At 35.0% G+C, this 22,427-nt stretch overlaps 1 protein-coding gene across 12 annotated transcripts in view; it reads right to left on the bottom strand.

Annotated features, from left to right (window-relative positions):
• Window positions 1-22,427, bottom strand: part of PIEZO2 (piezo type mechanosensitive ion channel component 2) — a 533,986-nt gene that overhangs the window by 119,131 nt on the left and 392,428 nt on the right. For 7 of the 12 annotated variants that reach the window (XM_072604214.1, XM_072604221.1, XM_072604219.1 and 4 more), the window contains 8 exons: window positions 21,657-21,819; window positions 18,644-18,763; window positions 16,040-16,078; window positions 14,831-14,969; window positions 11,314-11,459; window positions 5,191-5,421; window positions 2,868-2,991; window positions 1,428-1,714 (listed from right to left, as the gene is read on the bottom strand). In XM_072604214.1, the coding sequence (XP_072460315.1) occupies window positions 1,428-1,714; window positions 2,868-2,991; window positions 5,191-5,421; window positions 11,314-11,459; window positions 14,831-14,969; window positions 16,040-16,078; window positions 18,644-18,763; window positions 21,657-21,819 (1,249 nt within the window). Of the gene's footprint in view, window positions 1-1,427; window positions 1,715-2,867; window positions 2,992-5,190; window positions 5,422-11,313; window positions 11,460-14,830; window positions 14,970-16,039; window positions 16,079-18,588; window positions 18,764-21,656; window positions 21,820-22,427 lie in introns of all 12 variants that reach the window. The other 5 variants (XM_072604215.1, XM_072604223.1, XM_072604225.1 and 2 more) reach the window with 4 other exon arrangements.

Genomic DNA, 22,427 nt, shown 5'->3' with positions numbered 1-22,427 from the left:
CCTTCCTTTTCTAATTCTATGACCTTATGAGATCACAGATTCATGAGTGTTATCTTTTAATTCTTTTTTTGAAGACGTCTTTAAGTTGAATGAAAATAAGTCTTTTCATTAATGCTTTCACTAATAAATATACCAATATAATACAAATGCAATGGAATTTTGCTTTCCCCTTCCCCCCAACCCTGGAGCTTTGATTTTATTGCTATAGAAAACTCCCAGATAAGGAAACTCTATGCTAGTGGATGCATTCTGGACCACCTATAGTCATAGAGTAGCCTAGAGCACTGAAAGGTTGCCTAGAATCCTACAGCCAATATATGAGCCAATATATGCCGGAGGCAGGATTTGAGACCAGTTCTTCATAGCTCTGAAGTAAGTTCTCCATACGCTAGGACAACTTTTTTTCATTTTAAAATTTATTTCAATTGTTGCTTCTGGACTTTGACCTGGGTTCAAATCATTTTTCTGACACTTAAAGCTTTGTGACCTAGGCAAATCACCTAGCTGCTGAACCTTATTTTTCTCACCTACAAAACTGGACTAATCTTTGAAGCTCTGGTTACCCCTTTAGGTTATTGGAAGGCTTAAATGAGATGAAGTTTATAAAAGGCTTTGAAAACTTTAAAAAACCAGATGTCAGTTACTATTGTTTGGCATGGAATCCAGGAAGTGCATTTTGTAAGTAAAACATATAATTATAAAAGTGTCCTATTTGGGATCCAAAATCCAAACATAAATGCCCCAGAGGAAGCACTTAGTACTTTACAATATCCGTGCCATTAGAGAGAACTTTAAATTGGAATAGGTGAACCCTAAATGATCTAGACAACTTTCTTAAAAATAAAAATTGCCTTTAAATGATTATTTAAATATTACATATTGGTTTCAAAAATCTGGAGCTTTGTGAATTTGGGCACCTCTTTCACAGTATAAATCCCAGCTCTCTATATCTTAGTAAATGGTCTTTGAAAGTTACAATGGCTGAAAAATTTATCACCTAGTGGTCAACCTGGTGACAAGATTATCTGAACTTACTTGAGTTCATCCTCTGATGCAGACACTTAGTCCATCACGATGTTGTATGTGAAACATTTTTAACTTTGTAGAATATGTAAGAGCTTCTGCTCTGCTTACATAGTCTATACAACCTCTTATCCCCCTCCATGCCATGATGAAGCACTGGAGGAGAAATTTTTCGAGCCTTCATTTAAAAATAATAAATATTTCCATACCCTAATTTTGCAGAACTGAATCAATTCAAAGTAATAGTTTTGAATTCTAGGGCTTAATATTAGTGCCCTCTATTATCCACCTCTACACTTTTCATCCACTTTTACTCTATTCTAGAGACTGAAATAATATGAGTTCTTCAAATGAATCTCTTAGAATCTATATGAAGTACATAGTATGGTTTGCCTTTTACATACCTGATACAAGGCCACACAAAACAGGAAGAGCACCATATAGATGATTTTGTACATTACAATTGTACCCTCAAAGCTGACAAAGAAGAACATTCCTCCACAAACATAAATCCAATATTTAATGAACATGGCCATCACCAAATTTCCCATCACTTTCATGATGTCCTGGTCGTCTTCTTCCTCATCATGATCTTCTTCTCTCTTGCTTTCCTGCTTTTTTATTTTTCCTTTATCTTCTTTCTTTTCCTTGGCCTCTTCTTCCACTTGTATGTCTTGCAGTTCATCATCTTCTAAAACAGAAAACTTAGGTTGTTACTCAGCTTATTGTCTTATTGGAATTACACCTGGACAAAATGCAATTTAAATCTGTCCTGGGGCCCTTTCCCCTTTTCCCCCAAGTTCAACATATGGGTCATAATCAACTTAAATAATGATTTAATATGCAATTTTAATATGACTAAATATGTAATTTTGATCATTTTGATAATTATAAAAGAAGGGAGGTGAACAAAAAGATCTCTAATGTTCCTTCCAGTTCCACATCCTAGAATCCTAGTCAAATAATTGGTCGATTCATGAGTCAAATAGTATCATACCAATTATTGGGCCGAAATGAGCAAATTCTTATACCATTTTTATTGCTTAATCTTTAAAATATATAATTTAACAAGCCTGTAGAAACATAAATAATATTCACCTGAAAGCCAGAAGGTGAACATACAAGTTTTTGTTTTGATCATGTCTGACTCTTTGTGACCTCATTTTGGGTTTGTTTTTTTTTTCAAAGATACTGGACTGGTTTCCAGCTTCCAGCTTCTCCAGCTAATTTTACAGATGAGGAAATTAAGGCAAACAGAATTGAATGACTTACCCAGGGTCACACAGATAACAAGTGTGTGAGGCTAAATTTGAACTCGAGAAGATGAGTCTTCCTGACTCCAGGCCTGGAACTCTATCTGCTGCACCACCTAGCTGGTGTTGGTGTTGAAAAAAAAAGCTTCTATTCCTGGAGCTAAAAGGAAAACTCTAATACTGATCATTCTTTCCCTAGGAAAGAATAATAATTTTTAAAATAAAAGATCGGCCATGCTGCTATTTACATGTGTTGGCATTTCTTATGAAAGATTATATATTTCCTCTCACTCATCAAAAAGAACTAAATGACTATGATCAAGGAAAGCAAGAAATATTATCCCATCTCTTTTCTCATTCTAAGAGACTGGTTTAAAATTAGAGGGTAAGCTCTAATAGCCTCTTGGTCCTCTAACTCATTATTGATTCCACATTATAAATCCCTATCCTAAATAAGAAACAGCCTATTATCATGTGCTAACTATGCATGTGGCACTGTACCTAATGTTGGGCATATGACATGGACAATAACATAGCCTTTAACTTCAAGGAGCTTACACTTTAATATGCATAAGACACCACACAATTTACCTTTTTCCTCATCTTCCTGGCTTCCAATTTTGACCTCAGATAAAAGAGCTTCCTTTAATCGAAGTGCTTTTTGCTCTGTGAGGTGCTGTCTTAGCAGCAGCCAGAAAGTAATGGTGAAAAGAATCTGAAAGCAGAAAGCAAACTCATTAACCAATTAAAATGTAACTAATATTGCAACAACCAGACTATTTTTAAAGTTTCTCACTCCTAAGAAGGGGGTTCCAATGAGGGTGGGTGGGGAGAAAAACAAGTAGATTATGTCATTTGAGGTGAAGTCAGTTATCCATTTTATTTCATCAGAAAGTTTGCTTTTCGATTCCCTTTCATAAAAATGCCTGCATACACTTAGTGAGTACCAGTAATGTACTCTGTACTGTAAGAGACCCCGAAGAAGAATGATGATGATGCACTCTCTGTGCAGTGACTGCACATTCTAAATTGCTTCCATCTGGGCAGGAAATCAACTTTTCAACAAGTGTTCTCCCTCAAGATGCTTGTCCTTGGTTGATTTCCTGTCCTCATTATGGCATTGTTACTATTTTAAAATAAGAATAGGCTCCTCTTTTTAAATCTTGCAATGTCCATTATAGACAGGAAGGAAAATGCATCACAGAAAATAAAACCCATTATTATTTCAATTATCATCCCAAAGAAGAAATAAGAAAAAAAAAGCCCAGAGGAGAGCTAGGACAACCACATTTTTATAACTGATATTTAAGTGTTAGGGACAAAAATTATAATTAATACTGTAATGACTTATGAGATCTGCCTTTCTGATGAAGCCTCTGTCCTTTTTTCATTTTGATGTCAGTGTTCACAGAGAGTAAATCCAAATCCTAATAATCTTCCCATGGAAGTATTTTGGGAAATTTATTTATTATTTTTCCCTACTAAACATAAGCTTAACATAACATTCTAACTTATGTGGAAGTTAGGCTTCTTAGCAAGCTCAAATATCTGAGACAGTAACAAATCTAGAAGAGTCACTGAATATTTAGGAAAATGGCAGTCACAAATCTATGCACTTTATTTTATCCTAAAAGAGTGCAATTATCCTTAGAATCTTAGTATTTCCTAAAAATAAAATCCAGAATTATGGGTCATCCTAAGCACATGATTTTTCCTCCATCATGTAACTTTCCTTGTCAGGTTTCTGTAGATGTGTATTGGTGGAAGAGTGAGATTCAAGTTAATGTATGTGATTATAATGTATTTTATTTCACATTGGCTTTAACATATTAGTGTGTATTATAAATTTCATTTTGTGTTTAAATAATGGTTATGTTTAAGATCTAAAATTGTGTCAGGTCTTGTAAACATCATTCATTGAGGGTATATGAGACCTTGAGAGGAACTAGTTTTGTATATAGAAATTGCATTGTATGGAGTCTCCCGAGAGATGGTGGGGAGGGAGAGCATCATCAACAACTTAAGGCAATGCCATTACTAATGACTGGAATTTTAGTCTGTCATCCACACAGTGAGTACCATACCAAGTGTATGCTGTCTTGTTAACAAAACAGATAGACAGTGAACTCCACAAAGTCTGTTATTCAGAAATCAATCCTCTATTAAAAAAAAAGACTCAAATATAAAGTGAATTTAGGAAGATAACGAATCATCTAAGAGCAAAAACATACCATGATACTATCGCTGGGGGAAAGGAAACATTAAAATAATATATTCTATTTCCAAAAAAGTGAGCTTAATGGTAAGGCAAAAGTATAAAAAAAATCTTTATCAATATCCACTGATCATCTATAACATGTTAATTAAATTTGCAGACATGTACCTCTATTTAGCTGTCATATATAGATTCATTATCTTTTAACCCAAAGCAGTTTCTACTGTTTTCTCATTTTGACACCCTTGTTTTCTTTCCAAACACCTCATTTTTTAGTGTAAGCCAGTGGTATCAAACTCAAATGTTGAATATTGACTTAGAAACCCACAAATTAACATGATCTAAGTTGCATTATATTTTTATTTATTTTATTAAATATTTCTAATACATTTTAATCTTATTCCAGCCACATTCAGCTTTGTAGGGAGTTCTGTGGGGGCATGTAATTGCCTGATACCTCTGCTGTATCATTGCTTAAAAAAACCCCAAACTAAGGAAAGAGAATATATTCACTCATAGGATTTTATGTGTTTAAAAGAATGAACTGTAGGACATAATAATTGTTTAAAATAGTTTCTTCATTTTTTTTTTTGATGAAAATTTTTTCCTGAAAAGATTACTTAGCACCTGAAGGATTATTTTAAAGTTTTTGCTTTGAAGTATATATCCTTTCATTTCTTTGCTATCTAGCCCACTTACCTTTGATGCAAGTTCCCCTGGTGCTTTTTTTTCTAGAAATCCTGGAACCTCTTTGATTTCCTCAAGGTCAAAAGACCATATGTATTGTAATGTCAATAGTAGGTTCCCATAAACAACCATGAAAGGAGAACTGATCATTGCATATTTTCTTCTGTTGCGAATCATCCAAAGAGTGCAAGACCAAATCAATAGCACAAAAGTCAGCCAGCTATGATATGTAATACTCCAGGCCTCAGTGGAAAAACAGAAAAAGATAGATTCATAATGGTTAATAGAATTTTTAACCCCCTTCACCCTAGCAAGTTAAAATTTGATTAAATGTAAAAGGCCGGATTTGGTTAAATAGTATTTGAATTGAGGGTGATTTGGATGTTGAAGGGAGAACATGGCACCAATTACTGGTATTCACTGCTCTGAAGGAGGAAGAAGGTGTTTAAGAATACTTGCTTTTGTATAGCATAACACTCTATCTCCTTTAAAACATTCTTGGGGACTCTTTTAAGTCTTCTACCTTTATTCTAAATATCTCTATTTCTATCCCATCTCAGAATAGCTACCACAAACTATCTTAAGTTCTCTTGCCCTCCAATCCTGTCTTCTTTCTGCTTAAAAGATTAGAGATCAGCCATTGTGTGTGTGTGTGTGTGTGTGTGTGTGTGTGTGTGTGTGTTGGATGATGTGACCCACATCTGGAGTTTGAAGATAAACAATTTTGAAAACTACTAGTATAAGGCATATAAGATAGATTTAGGGTCTGCTAAAAATACTCACGTGAGTTTTATTTCTTTTGAGAATTAAATACACAAACAACTATACATATAAATACTTCACATGCAAATATATGCATATATATATACACACACATATGTGTGTGTTGTATGAGGCATCTACTCATATGAATCCAATACTCAAAGCTAGTCCAAAAATAAGTCTCTTTTTAGCAATGTCTAGATCACAAAGGCCAAATGGCATACATTTTGCCATTCAATCAATCAACAAGTATCTATTAAGCATTCACTATATGTAGACTGTGCTAAGCATGGAGGATAAAAGTGTGGTGGCAGTTTTGTGAGTGGAGAAAAGAGGGTACATACAAGAGATATTGAGAAGGCAGAAACAGTAAGATTTGGTAACAAAATGACATGTGGAGTGAGCGTGAGAGAGGAGTCAAAGATTATATGTAGATTGCAAGCTTTGGTGACTGGGAGGATGGTGGTGCCTTTGAAAGTAATAGAGAACTTCAGAAGGGGGGTTAATTTGGAAGGAAAGACAATAAGTTTTTTTGGATACATTGTGTTTGAGATACTTAAAGGACACCCAGTTGGAAATGTACAATAAATAGGCAGTTGGTGATGTGAGACTGCAACTAGGTGACACAATGGATAGAGAGCCTGGCTTGGATTCAGGAAAACATCTTCCAGACTTCAAGTCCAGCCTCAGATACTAATTTGGGCAAATCACTTAACCCTGTTGCCTCAGTCTCCTCATTTGTAAAATGAGCTGGAGAAGGAAAGGATAAACTACTCTAGTATCTTTGCCAAGAAAATTCCAAATAGGATCACGAAGAGTTAGACACAACTGAACAACAACAAGATGTGGGACTACAGTTCAGGAGATAAACAAGAGTTAGAGCAAGAGATCTGTGAATAATTTGCATTGAAGTAATAATTTAACCCATGAGAGCTGATGAAATCAGCAAATGAAAGTGTACAGAGAGAAAAAAGAGAGGGTTCAAGACAGACCATTGGAGACAAGGCAGAAATCCAGTTATTGGGTAAGACATGGATTAAGATCTAGCAAAAGAGACTTAGAAATAGGTACAGGCAGAGCTAAGGAAGGGCAGAGTCATGAAAAGCCAGTGAGGAAAGAGTACTCAGGAAGAGAAAGTATTCATCAGTATCTTAATGCTGCAGAGAAGTCAGGTAAGGAGGAATATCTAGAAGAGACCATGGAACCTTGGAAACAAGGGATTCCTGGTAATTTTGCAGACAGTCAGCTGAGTGATATAGTCAGAAGCCAAACTGCATAGGGCTTAGAAAATGTGATGAGATGAGATGGAGATACCAAATGTAGATAGTTTTTTGAAGGAGTCTAGCTAAGAAGAGGAGAGACAGGATGATAGCTAGGGGGCATGGTAAGCTCTACTGAGGTGGTCCTTATTTTTTGACGGGGGAGACTTGGATGTGTTTGTGGGTAACAATAAAGGAGATACTGCAGATGAAAGAATGGAGGATGAAAGTGGGGGTAATTTGGTGGGGAGTATAAGTAGGAATAGGATCAAGAGTATATGGAGAGGGTTGGGAATTAGAAAGAAGAACCTTGTCATCAAAGATTGGGGTAAATGAGGATATAGTGGAGAACGAAGTTAAAGAGATGTGAAAGGAAGACAGAAGAGGCAAATGGCCTCCCAAATTCCTTCCAAAAAAGTAAAGAATAAAAGTATTTTATTTTTTAATCATTCCCAAAGATAGATGCCAGTACATTTTGTAAATCAACTTACAAGTCTTGTCAATACTCGATTATTCAAGAAATTGGTTTATCTAAATTAGTTTCTCATCAGTATGTCTAATAAAGTATTTTCTGGGAGAAGAGATTGAAAGTACTGACCAAAGTGGTTTGGGATTTAGATTTCAGTTGGCACCATAAGCTTTATTTCTGATTAAATCAGGCAATCAAGAGTAAATTGTGATTACAAAACAATTTATGAATCAGTTTTCTTGCAAGTGTTTCTAAATAAAATCAATTTGGAGGAAATAAACATTTGCTGTAGGCTTTCTATACCGCTTTCCTAAAGTATATTTTGGTTTTATGTATTATTTATAATAAGGCTGTCTAAAGCACATGAGAATTATAAAATATGAGCAGCTAGGTGGCTCAGTGGACAGAGTGTGGAACCTGGAGTCAGGAAGGTTCGTCTTCATAAATTCAAATCTGGCCTCAGACATTTACTAGTTGTGTGACCCTGGGAAAGTCATTTAGCTTTGCCTCAGTTTCCTCATCTGTAAAATGAGGTGGAGCATGAAATGACAAACCACTCCAGTATCTTTGCCAAGAAAATCCCAAACATGGTCACGAATAATCAGACATTCATGAAATAACTGAACAAAAGCATTATAAAATATCAACAAAAATTCATTTATTATTTTAAAATAGTTATTGTCAACTTTCTCTACCATTCCTCTGAAACCTTTTCTTCCTGGAAGTTCACCCTAGTCCTACAATTCACACTTGAAGTACTCTCCTCCCCTGATACCACTCTTATTGGAAGTCTACTCCCCAAACTTCCATTTAAGGATGGTGTTCAGGTCATTCCTTTGCAGGATGCACATTAGACTTTCTTTACTATGTCCGTACTAGATAACTTCATGTCACTTCTATTTTTTAGCTTCTGTCTATTTGCTGTCCAATAAAATGCAAGTTCACTAAAGGGTGAGATTCTATTATTTTAGTGTTTAGAGTTTAGTGGCTGGCACAGAGTAAATGCTTAATAAGGGCAGTTAGGTGGCACAGTAGATAGAGTCAGGAAGTCTAATCTTCATGAGTTCAAATCCAGCCTCAGACACTTACTAGGATTGTGACCCTGGGAAAGTCACTTAACTTTGCTTCAGTTTCCTCATTTGTAAAATGAGGTGGAGAAGGAAATGGCAGTCCACTCCAGTGTTTATTGATCTAAATGGGGTCACAAAGAGTCAGACATGACTGAAATGACTTAACAACAATATCGTGCTTAATAAATGCTTGCTGACTCAATGAAGAATTTCTTAAATATCAGAAAGAGGATGGAGATGGTGGCGACTGTGATAAACAGATAAACAATGAAGAAATTCAAAGAAAAAAGGAGAAAAACATGCCACTTATGAACTGAATGATAGGTGAAGTTGGACCAGTTATGTGGCAGGATTGAGGGATGACAGGTAAGCAGTTCTTACACTTCACTAGTACCTTCACATTACCTAGAGGGTGAAGAAGGTCTCCATCAGGTTGGGTAGAAATTCTGTGCCAAACTTATGGTAGAATATCAAAAAGAGCTGCAGAGTAGGGGAAGGCATGAATGAGTTGTAATCTGTATCACTGGAGGGAACTTGAGCCATTTGAGTATTTGGGTATTTTCAACATCAAGTCCCTACATTTAATTTTTCCATTATATTATTTTTTTCGTCTCTAGAGTTTATAAAAATTAGGTCACCTTTAATTTGATTTATCACAATAAATGACAGTAAGAAAAGGAAATTATAATTCTGCCATTCTTTTGTGAGTCAGGGAGAGTTCTATCCAACCATTCCAATTTAAACAAATTGCTATTTATTCACACACATACTTACTAAGGGAGAGAGAGATGCGGAAGTGGCAAAAATCCCTCCTCCCTTATTTTAGAGGTAAAATATCTAAGAGTCCATTAAATATGGTAATTTGTTAAATGTGGTAATACAATGCTTGGTGTGTTGAGTTTGGGACTTTTGTGATCATTTTGTATACTCATATTCTCGAAGTACACATAAACATATATACATCATTCTGACAGACTTGGCTCCTCTGAACTCCTGTGTCTGTCTATGAAGAAGTCTGATAAAATAGGGATCTTCAGTGAAAAAGAGAAACTTTTAAAAAATTAGCATTTTGGCTCTGTTAAAACAACAAAATGGCACCAGGCAAGACCCACACTCTGAACGGGCAGTCTGCTCTGTTAAGTGTGTTTTTAAAATGGACTTTTTCTGTCAAATAGCAAAATGCAAATTTTAATCTACTTTTGGAAGTATTTACTTTTTATAAAAACAGTCAAACTAAGCTATCTTTGAGGGAAATAAGAGTCAAGAAATATCATGGGAAATACCATTTTGATTGAATTAAATATTTGAGATCCAGATATTTCACTGCAACTGCTTATAGCATTTGGTTATCAATCAAACTATTGCAATAAACAGTGAAATATAAAGAAGAGTGCAGAGACAGAATTTTAATTAAAGTGTGTGATTTTTGAATCAGAAATGAACCTTGTTCAATCTGGAGAGCAAAGAAATTTTCTTTGCATCACACTCTGAATATAACAGCAACTAACATTTACAAGAAGAAATTGTAACTATGTGTAGATGTTGGCAATCTTTCTTTCCTATTTGGGAAAACTAGAGTTCAATTCCTTTTGTCTGAAGCATAACATTTTTCAATACTCCTCAATGAAAGGAATTTGTCCAAATGCGGAACTAAGAATTGACTATTTTTGTTCATATAAACAATTTTAGGTTTAACCAGTGTGTTCAAAACTTCAGAATATTGTCCTATAGAAAGAAGGGGAATTGTAATCCTTTTTCCCTTTATCTACCAGTTAAGGCCACATTTTTGCAGTGATGAAGGTAGAGAGTAGAGGAGGCATATAAACAGTACTATATACTCATTCCTCACAGATATAGTTAATTTTGATAATCAGATTAGGTTATATGGAGGCATGGCCTTATCTGGGAACACCATTGCATCTAGCCAGATATTCCTCCTCAAAATTTCTTACATTTTAATGCATCTTATCATAATTTATGTAACAGCTTCTTAGTACAACCCACCTGCATACACTCCATCATTTGGACACTGATGTCTCTATGCCCTACCCTTAAAATCTGATACTTCTAGGATCTCACTGATGTGGTTCATCCTGTCATAACCACACATCATATGTTTTTTTAACCCAGCGTCATTAAAATTCACACCTACCAATATGTTCCAGGATCAAAGACTGGGTGAAATCTAACCTAACTTAAATATAAATGTTAGATTACATCTTCTGAAGTAAGAATAGATCATCTATTAGCAAACAGCACCTGGGAACCTACTCTGATAAATAGCCCATTCTGTATCTGAAGATAATATAATGCGACAGTCTGGTTTCAGGAGTTAAATTAGGGGAAATACATTAATAATTCAAAGTTGCCTAAATACAGCTAGACATGAGAGGATTTTATAATCTATAAAATAAAAATATGATGAAAAATTTACATGACAAGTCACCATCTTGCCAAAGTATTTGGAAGATAAATATATTTGTGCTGAAGTATTGAAGGACAGTTTAACACCCTGGACAAACAACATTATGTGCACTGCTACCCTAGTTTGCTTATCTTAGCAGTTTAGACATACCATCATGGCGATGAGGGCACAGATATAACTCTGTTTCATAATAAACTGGAACACAGAGACCATGGCATGTACTTTAACATTTGGTTTTTCCTCTTGGCTCCTCTTTTCTTCTTCTTCCTCTTCCTCTTCTTCTTCCTCTTTCTTTTCTGTGTAGAAAAACATATTTTACTTACCAATTCATATAAGTATTTTTTATGTTGCTGATACTCTATATAGTATACTTATATATATAATTATATATCTATATCTGATATAGATATATAATTATATATTATATATAAATTTATGTAAATAAATAAATAAAGATGCACATACAGATACTACCCATCCCTTTGCATACAGCACACAATTGTGCCTTAGATTCTGTTTTTCTTTCAAAGACTTTAGAAAGCATTGTTATAACTAATGAAATATACTGTTGCATCAGCAAGTCAGGACAGAGCAAATTGTGCATGGAAGGAAGTGGTATATGTCTATGTCTATGTATACATATGTGTATGTGTACATATATGTATATGTAAGTAGTGACTGGGCAAAACTTCAGTTTGAGTGAGCAGGAAGAGAGAATAATAAAGGAAAAGAAAAGTTAGAAAAAAAAATCTTCCGAGTAAGCAATACATCTTATACATTATCAATCTGAGCAAAGGAATAGAAAGGCATTCTGAAATGAACAGATCTGAGGGCAGGCTTAAAGGAAGTTGTTGATTGTGCATGAAGTCATGAATACCTGAGACAGTAAAGTAGGAGGGAAGGAAGGAAATGCCTACTATGCGCGAGGCACCGTACTAAGCGCTTTTCAAATATTATCTCATTTGATCCCCACAACAACCCTGGGGAGGTACATTTTTAAAAACTAGTTTCAAAGTTTCTAAAAAGCCTTTTCCAATCTCTCTTAATTCTAGTACCTTCCTCTGATGATTGTTTCCTAATTATCCTGCATATAATATGCATGTAATTGTCTGCATGTTATATTTGCCATTAGATTGTGCATCCTTGAGGACAGGGATAGTCCGCACAGTGCTTGACATATAGTAGGCACTTAATAAATGTGTACTGCTGGCCTGCCCAACTCTAGGCCCATGGATCTGTGTATTGTGCTATTTACCTGCCTCAAGAGGGAGTAACATAAGAAAAGTCTTCCTGAAGGACTCTTTTCCAAAGTTTTGGATTTAAGGGTCTCCACTTTTATTTATTCCACTGGTAATTATTTTGGTTTATAGATTAAGTCTGAAAAGCACTGAATAAGTGTATGCCATACTTCTCTGTTTTTCAAAGAAACATATTATTTTGGGGACCCCTCTGCAGCATTTGACATAGTTGTCTACACTCACTTCATGGATACTCTTTTTTTTTTTAATCCCTTTCTTGATTCTTTTCCTGTCTAATTGCTTCTCAGGTTCTTTTGCTGGATTGTCAAGTATGTGATGGTGAAGACAAAATGGTAGAGTAGATAAAGTGATCTTAGAGAATTAGGAGGACCTGAGTTCCTCCACTTACTACTTGTGTAATCTTAAGAAAATCATTTAATCTCTCTGCATCTCTGTTTTCTTATCTGTAAAATGAGTGGGTTAAGCTAGATGACCTCTAAAGTATCTTAGAATCTAAGATCCTAAGAAAATATTTATATATGAATAGTCTAATAAGAAGTGGCTCCTATCACTCTTTTATTTTATATATATGCATATATATACATATATATAAAATTATTATATGCTATATAATAAATATATTTATTTATTTATTAGGGATCAATAAACAACTTTCTGATAAATGGAATCTTCCCATCTCCACAGGAAAACTATTTGAAGTACAAAATTCATAGGAGCAATTACACTATTCCTATATCACTATCCATAAATTTTTTCCCCAAACCTTCTGCCTTCAGTCCTCCCATAGCTCTCCTCTTCCCTCTCCATCTCAACTGAGGATCTCAGTTCTTACTTTACTGAGAAAATGAAGTCATTTTACATGAACTCCTTCTTCTAACCTTCTCTTTATCTCACACTTTGAAATTATTCCCCAGTCTGTGATATTGAAGGGTCTCATCTTCTTGACAAGGCCAACCCCTATACATGTGCCATTGATCTTACTTTTCCATCAGATTACAACTTCATTTTTCTTTCTTTCTTTCTTTCTTTCCTCCTCCTCTCCAGGCTTATCTCTGTCCCTCTCCTTTCCTCTGTCTTACTCTCTTCTCTCTTTCTCCCCTTTTGTCTCTGCCTCTCTATCTCTCTTTCTTTCTCTTCTCTTTCCTCCCTCCCTCTTCTTCCTTTTCTCTCTCTAAACTCTCAGTTTCCAATGTTTCCCTGCCTATTGGACCCTGCACTCCTTTGCTGATTAGCTAGAGAAGTGCTGGAGCAGTTGCTGGAAACCATCTCACAGCTAAACCCTACTTCAGAGAGAAGAAAACTATTTTGGCTATTGCCTTTTAACACAAGCTTAAGCCTGTGAGGGGAAACCTCTTGTGGGGTCCACCTGCTGCCCTTTACTATGCTCTTTTATTTGAGAGGGTGAAAGAGACAGAGAAAGCTAGGTTTTGCATCTGTTTTGTTGTGGACTGAACTGATGAGTGAAGAGATTTGGTGTTGACTAGACCAGTAGATCTAGGGAGTTTGGCAATTCTTTTGATTAAAGGAACTGTTCTCAGCACACTTTTGTGGATTGCTATAAGTAAAAAGAGCTTGTCAGTCACTGTTCCATAAGCTCAAGGGCACAAAAGTAGTAGCATTGTCCAATGAAGACAGCAATAAGGAACCAAAAGGAAGAACCTGCCAAACCCAAACTTTAGATTACTAATACCACTTGCTAGCTTTGTTCCTATTTACCTGCTACCGAATGGGGATAGAGGAAGTAAAAAAACTGTGCTGACTATAAATTTCTTACCTAAATTCAACTGCACCCTCACTGCACCAAGATGATCCTTTTATACCTCTTAAATCAATGTGCTCTCCTACTCAACACAGCAAATATTAAAAACCTTTACATCATTCCTCAAAATTCCAAGGAATTCCCTCTCCCCACAATCTCAGCTGAAAACTGTGCCTCTTATTTTACAGAAGTTGGTGAAAACATTTCCCCAGACATCACCAAGCACTTTGTTTTGTACTTTTTTATTGCTGTCTGTGTTGGTATTATATCCTTCTCCTGGACAATAAGTTTCTTGAGGGAAGGGGCCCTGTCTCATCTAAATTTTGTGCCTCCCTAGCAGGTAGCCAATATCTATTTTTTGTCTTTTGTCTTTTATTTTCAGTATTCATTGAAATCATAATTATGCCACTAATTATGTCTATAGGGACAAAAGTGACAATATATTGACAATATATTGAACTCCTTTAAAGGGACTTCTGTGTCAAAAGATCTGATAACACAATAGACTGTGTTATAAATTCATCAGCAATTTTACTGGGTGAGTTTATTTTCTTAAAAAAATTACCAGTCTTTTAAAAGGATAACTTGAAATGGAAAGTGAAATATAAAATGCTCTATATCATATCAAGCTAGGGTTTCAGTTCATTACCCGATGTTTCATCAGATGGCTCCCATTTGTACTGTGGTGTAGAATACATGTCAGCTTTGGCTGGCCCATTCTCGATGGGCAGGCTAGGATGTATGGTATGGTAATCAACAGGAGCGCCATTCACAGTGACCAACAGGACCTGTCAAATGAGGTTTGAACAAGGGAATATCATTTACTATTTTATATTTTCTTACCAAAGATTGATCTTCAGAACATCAGACATTTAAAGAGTACAGCAAAGACTTAGCTCATGTTTCAGATTTCTAAATACATCTAGAAATATCTGGATATTTTGAAATTAGACAAATATTTAATCAGTTTCTGTATGGATGTTTGATGTTGCATAAATGGTCTAATTTTTTTCTTAAAGAAAATTTAAACTTATTGAACTAGCCATTTAACTGAGTCTTAAGAAAAATTTTAAGTAAATAAAGATTTTAGGCCTTTTATAACTTTGTTATTATTTATTTGCTTCCTTTTTTCTGGTATATAAAGAGAGATCAGTATTCTCAGTTGTTTTGCAGCATCAGTATGTGTTTAATTCTTTTTGTTATTTTAAGAAAAGAATACACTATGGTAGAAAGATAAGCTTGACTTTTTTACATTTCAGTTTTCAGCCCAACAACTGAATGCTAATTCAACCGAAACAAGTGGAAATAAGATTAGAAAAATGAAGAGCATAAATGCCCCCAAAATAAAACCAAAATAATTCAGTGGTCTGAAAACTTCTGCCATGTCTAAAAAAGTTCTAGGAACTGGTAAGTAGATGCTCTGATGTCTTAGCACCTCTAGGTCTGGAAATTCCCATTATCAATGCTGCCATTGAAGAGGGCCTTTCTATCGTCAACAGTAATTTATTCCCTAAATCCATAGTTACATGCCAGTGCAACAGAATTCTCAGGCTCTACCTTATATATACAGATATACCATGGTGCTATCCCTGCAAATGGGTATATACATAATATACATGAAAGAAAAATTAAATAATAATAAAAGTTCCTCTTATAAAAACAGAAGCAATTTGTGATGTGAATTGCTTTGAGTTCATATTATTCAATATGTTTTAATAAGAATCAACCAGAATGTCCTCTGCTGGTAAAATAATTCTAAGATTTTTTAAATACAATATAATTTTAACATAAAAGTTAGATAGAGTCAAACTCGTTCCTTTATTTACACATACACAAATGACAAATCTAACATACTAACATCAGATGGCTTGTAGTCATCTTGGGTCATGGACAACAGCTGAAAAAAGCAATGTAGGAGAGCATATTAATAAAGCATGGCTAAATAAATTAATATTTCTGCATCTATACAATTTAATATATACATGCACAATTTTCTAAATCATTACTGAATATTGTCTTATTAAGAACTACCATGCAGATTATTAAAGAAAAAAAGAATTGTACATTAGATGATATATAACTACTATTCAGATCCGAATGTTAGCACTAAATCTTAAGTACAAATTAGCAGTTATTTGTCAGTCATGTGAATTGTACAAAGTGGTTACACAGAATACAGGGACTTTGTTTTATGGAACATAAATATGAAATAGAACATGTTAGAAGTTTGTAAATTCTTGTCAGAAGGGATAGTGGTAATAGGTATCGTGGGAAGAGGAGAAAAGCAGGAGAGTAGGTATATCATAGATTCGTGGTATTTTTTCAGAAACATTTTTTTTTGCTAAAGACAGCTTAGTATTTATCAGGGTAAAGAAAATCACCTAACACTGGAGATTAGACTAGAGGATTCTGAGTTAATTAGAAATGGTTGTCCTCAGAATTTTGATCAGAGTATCTAAAAGATGTTACTGGATTGACATTAAGAGATCAGGGGTTTCTTCTAGGCATCCATTGCTTTTAATGTTTTCAGACAAATAAATTTGTGAGACTTCAAAATACACATACATGTTCTCTGAACAATTTCTGTTAAATGACACTTTTTAAACTAGATTAGTTCTCAGTTGCTATGTACACACTGGGCTTTGCACACTAATCACTGCATCAATGGCATAATTTTGTTCGCTAAGTTTTCTTCCACATGCCTCCAGTGTCAGTGTGGTATGAGAGTGCCCACCATACCTATGTTTTATTCATCATTTGGTGAAATCTTGTAATCTAAACCATTTGTAAAAAGATAGAGGGAAATGAACACTATGGCAGAGTAGAAGGAAATAGAAAAATTTAGTTCTTTCCTAACTAACAGCCTGATTAAAACACAACTGACTGCCCTTGAAAAGTTGGAGATTTGATCCAGACCTCTTGAGGAATGAAAGTGAAAGGGCTGCCAATCCCAAATCTTTCCCTTCTGTCTTCCTGGGAAAAAGCCAAATATATGTTCTATATTCAGATAAAGTCTTGATGCCCATCAGATTGGCAAAGATAACAAAAACTAAAATGACTAATATTAGAAGGTTTATGGGAAAACAGGAACATTAATGCATTATCGGTGGTGAATGTGTCTAATTCTGGAAAGTAATCTGTAATTACATACAAAGACTTACTGAACAGTTCACACCCTTTAATTTTGTTTTACCATGGCTAGGCTCATATTGCAAAGAAATTCTTTTGAGAGAGAGAGAAGAGAGAGAGAGAGAGAGAGAGAGAGAGAGAGAGAGAGAGAGAGAGAGGTCCTGTATGTAGGAGAACTAGAAGTTAAGGGTATGCACAACACTTGGAGAATGGCTAAATAAATTGCAGTATATGAATGTAACGGAATATTATTGTGATGTGAGAAATGAGGGCAAAAGACCATTTCAAAGACTTCAATGAACTGATACAAATAGAACTAGAAGAACAATTGATACCATAGAATCAATATTACAAAACCAAATAATTTTAAAGATTTAAGAGTTCTGATCAGCTGAATTATCAACCATGATTCCAGATGTCTGATAAGGAAGAATACTACCCAACTCATAATAGTAAGATTATTAAGACTAATTAAACAGAAAAAATCATTTTTTAATGAAAATCTTTTACTTGGCTGTGCTTATGACAGCACAGAGGCTCTAAATTTTCTAAATTTCCTTTCTTTTTTTCTTATTAGGGAGGGAGAGAAAAATTGAATGCTTAATAATTGAAAACAATTTAAATATTTAAAAAGAAAACACAGGGAAATCACTTCCATGAAAATACTGGTGAGTATTTTGAATTGGCTTGTTTTTCCTAAAAATTTATTCCACTACTCAAGACTAAATGACTTCTTTACATTTTCTATTGAAGCTGATAATGTACCAATATTTTAAACTACAGTTTCTATCTTATGTTCAACATATTAATGAAATATAAAGTGATATTTAGGAAAGGATGATGGGTTTAGGGTCACAGAACTTGAATTTACATCCTGTCTTTGGTCCTTTGTAGATATATGACCCTGGGCAAGTCAAATAGCTTTTTTCAGCTTCATTTTTATTAACTGTAAGAAAATAAAAAGACTGTTGGACAAGATGATCTCTAAGGTCCCTTCTGATTCTGAATCTGGAATTCTATATGTTGACACAGAGTTGGCATTGTTAGTAAATGGTGGTGTGGAATCACTAGGATTTTGATTGGTTCTTCGGTTTCAGAGTTAGAAACCTAACTCTCTCACTTCTTTCCTTGAGAGACTTTGAACATTCAATTTGATAACTGTAAGGAAGATAATAACTGCATTCATTTCTACATCAAAGCCTATGTGGGTGAGCCGGTTGAGCTCCTATGTCATTATACCTGTGTTAGGACCACTACTCAGATTCAACAAGAAAATACCTGAAAAAGAGGCAAAATAAGGTGGGAAATGGCAGTTTCTTTCTCCAAGCCTTACTTTTCTCTCATCAGTTGGGTAGTGGGTTGCATACCACAAACTTCTCCTTCTCTCTGCAGTGATCTGAATGGGACTGCAAGCTGTCTCTTTATCTTCTTCATTGACTTCATCATCCTGAACCTAAAATACAGAAAAATTCATGAGTAATCTATGCTTCCCAATATATCTTCCTAAGTGGTCTCCCCAAGACACTCTATAGCTTCTCTTCCTTATCTTTTACTATTGTGTTTCATCTTTCATGCACATGTAAGAAATGAAGTTTTGTCATTCTTGAAAATGAGGACAGTTTTCCACTGCCATTTCTAAGTATATCAGCACTGAAGCAGTTTGTGAACGCTACTGTATTCCATAGTTTAGTGTTAGTGTAGTTTAAGGATAATAGCTGTAGTATCTCAAAGTGTACTGAAGCCTTATAGTAGAAAAAAAATTTTCAGGTATTTAGTATAAGAATTTTATGTATGTTTTTTAAGTTCTTTAACTTGTCTTCTTGTCCTTCTAAACTTGTAAGTAAATGAATCAAAATGTTCAATCATATGGGGCTCATTCAGCATGGAATGGGCATTTTGAAGTCAGTGGACAAAAATATTGATCCTCATTTGTCTTGATGTGATGATTGGATTCAAACTTTGTTCCACCTAATGAAATTGGTACATAAGAAGAGAATATTCAGTGCCCTCCCTCCCCTGGTTCTTTTCTATTTATTGTCCATCCAGAACGATTTCTAATGCAATTCAAGAATGGCAATAACAATTCTCCTATAAAAAAGCAGCTTTTAACTAACCATCATTATGTATTATGAGGGTGCTATTGTTAATGTTCATTAGAGATAATGCAGTGAATTTTCCCTCACTCTCTCATTCCCTTCTATGGACTGGGGAAAACGTAAGAATCCTACTTCTCAGGAGGACTGGGATCATGGGAACATGAGAAAATAGCACAGAATACTTAGCTTTATTATACCAATTAATGTTGATATTAATTGGGAAAATGGGTGCAAAGTAACTGTTAAGAAAGCACTGATGGTTTATATGTTTGCTCTTTTGTCACCTTTGTGACAAATGAGGAGTGTGTTTCAGGTGATCTGGAGGCCATAGGAGAGATTGCACTCCTCTTTTCAAACAGGTAAAGCTAGAAAGGGGTTATATGATGGATAGGCTATGGATGGTTGAAGAAGTAAAATTGCTCAACATAATACTGCTTTCAGGAATTGAATTTCTGGTGTGTTATCCTTGGGAATAGACAATAACCTAGCAATATTGATTTCTAGGGGAAAAAAGAACACTGCAGAAGTTTCCTGTACATGTTAAAGACTCCCCCATGGTTGTATCCCTGAGTATCTTAGTTCCTGAATGGTGCCTTTGCAAATATAAGACAATGTAGTCTAGAGAATAGAAGAGCCCAGAACCCCAAACCAAACGATATAGTTATAGAGAAAGGTCTGTCCTTATCCCAGTATAGCCCTCCAAATGATGAAGATAAGTCAAAAGCTTGGGTATGAATGAAAACCCCAGCAATATCCTTAGGTAAGAAGGGACAAGGGGGAAATATGAAATTTGGAAAAGTACTACACATTCCTTATTCTGCTGCAGGTAGGGTTCTGTGGAACTAGAGACAGTTGGCATCTAGTTGGTGAGGGAACATGTATCCCACAAGCCCTCAGAAAAGTTTTTTGCCATTACAAATTCAAGGTGTCTTTTTCTGTTTTTTTTTTTTTTTTTAAATTCTGATTGTTAATTTAAAAAAAGAGAGAAAAGAGAAAAAATTAGAATTGAAAAAGGCAGGTAAACAATGACACCTGTGGTCTTTGGACTTAGAATACTAGTGCATAGTTACTATTTGTGGTGGAAACAAACTACCATGTGCCCTTCACTGATTAAAAACTCTTATATCTGCTTCTTCTCTCCATTTAAATAGTCAATCAATCAACAAGTTTTTGTTAAACACCTACTATATTCTAGGCACTATGCTAGGTACTACAGAAACAAGTACAAAGAATGATTCACTACCTGGTTTCAAGCCTACAATGTTTATCAACTGGATTATTTCAACATACTTGTATTCATTTTTTATACATTCTTAATATACTTATGTATGTACAAGCTCTGTCTCTCAATACAATGTAAACCCCTTGAGAACAGGGACTATTTAATTTTTATCTCTTTATTCCCAAGACCTAATCCATTGCCTTCAAAATAGTTGACACTTACTGAATGCTTGTTGATTGACTGATTCATAACTGATTTCCCTTCTTTTCATCTTGCTTCCTTATCCAATCTATCCTCCATATAGCTGACAAGTTAAAATTTTAAATCACAGATTTGACCATGTCATCTCTATTGTAGAATATAAAGTTAGCTCAGAATTTAAAGACCTCTAGAATCAGGCAAACTCCTATACCTTCAGACTGATTTCTAATCATTTTTCTTTTTGCATTCTACATTCCAGCCAAAGTGGCCTATTAGCTAGTCCCTAAATCTGACATTCCATCTCCCACCTTGGTGCCTTTGCAAAGACTGTTCCCCATTCCTGGGATGCACCTCTGCTTCATGTCTACCATTTAACACACTTTGGCTTTCTTTAAGTCTCCTCTTGGGTACCATCTCCTACAGGAGACCTTTACTGAACACTGTGGTCTCCCTGCCTTGGTTATTCTTCTTCTCCTATTTCTACATTGATGTTGATTTCCTTATCAATAGGTTTTATGGCTCCAGTAGAATTTGTGCTCCTTTAGGTAATTTCTAGATCTAAAGTGGCAATACTCACAGTATCAAGCAGCTCTTCAATAAACTGTTTGTATAGATGCCATCTTCCCATCTAGTGGGGATGAAGGCACAGGCATTGGGGCTGTTTCACTTTTGCCTTTGTATCCCCCAAATCACGTACACAGTAAAGACACAATAAACGTTTGTTGAACTGCATTAGTGAGCAACATAGAATCTCTCTGAAAAGTACTGACAGTTCCCTACCAAAGACATTTTCCTGACAAGACCATGAAAAATCTTTTCACTCTTACAATGGGTTCTTGTAGCCAGAGTCGAATCAGAGTTGCCAGGGTATAGTATGTCACCAGCAATAGGATGGGATTGGCATGATGATACCAGGACAGCTTTGGGTGCACTATGATCTTCCAAGTACTTGAACAGTTTGTTTGGATTACTGATGTGATGCCAAATAACCTGTTTAAAAGAAGTTAAAGAAAAATGTGTAAAAAGAAACAAAAACACTTTTTCAACATTATAATAGTGTGTTTAGGGTGAAACATATATAGTTCACTAATATAGTTTTCTAACATTACTCCCATAACATATAAGTCATTCTCATTCTAATTATTTCTTAGCCTCTAGAGCTATAAATAATACAGTTTAGTATAGTTTAGTACAATGAAAAGAATAATCACCTTGTAATTGAATAATCTGGATCTGTGTCCAAGCTTTTCAGCTTATACTACTTATGTGTACTCTGGTATATCATTTAGCTTCTTTGAGTCTTAAGTTACTCATTGATAAAATGAGGTCAGTGTCCACTTTCCTTGGAGGGTCATCATAAAGACGTATGTGAGCCCTTTGTTGTTGTTCATTCATTTCAGTCATGTCTAACTCTTTGTAACCCCACTTAAGAGTTTTTTTTTGGCAAAAATACTAGAGCAGTTTGCCATTTCCTTCTCTACCTCATTTTACAGATAAGGAAACTAAGGCAGACAGGGTTAAATGACTTGCCCAAGGTCACACAATTAGTAGTTGTCTGAGACTGGATTTGAACTCACAAAGATGAGTCTTCCTGACTC

Source organism: Notamacropus eugenii, chromosome 4 (assembly GCF_028372415.1).
Source record: "Notamacropus eugenii isolate mMacEug1 chromosome 4, mMacEug1.pri_v2, whole genome shotgun sequence".
NCBI lineage: Eukaryota > Metazoa > Chordata > Mammalia > Diprotodontia > Macropodidae > Notamacropus > Notamacropus eugenii.
Note: the sequence above shows the minus strand (reverse complement) of the source record. Positions and strands in the feature narration are given on the sequence as shown.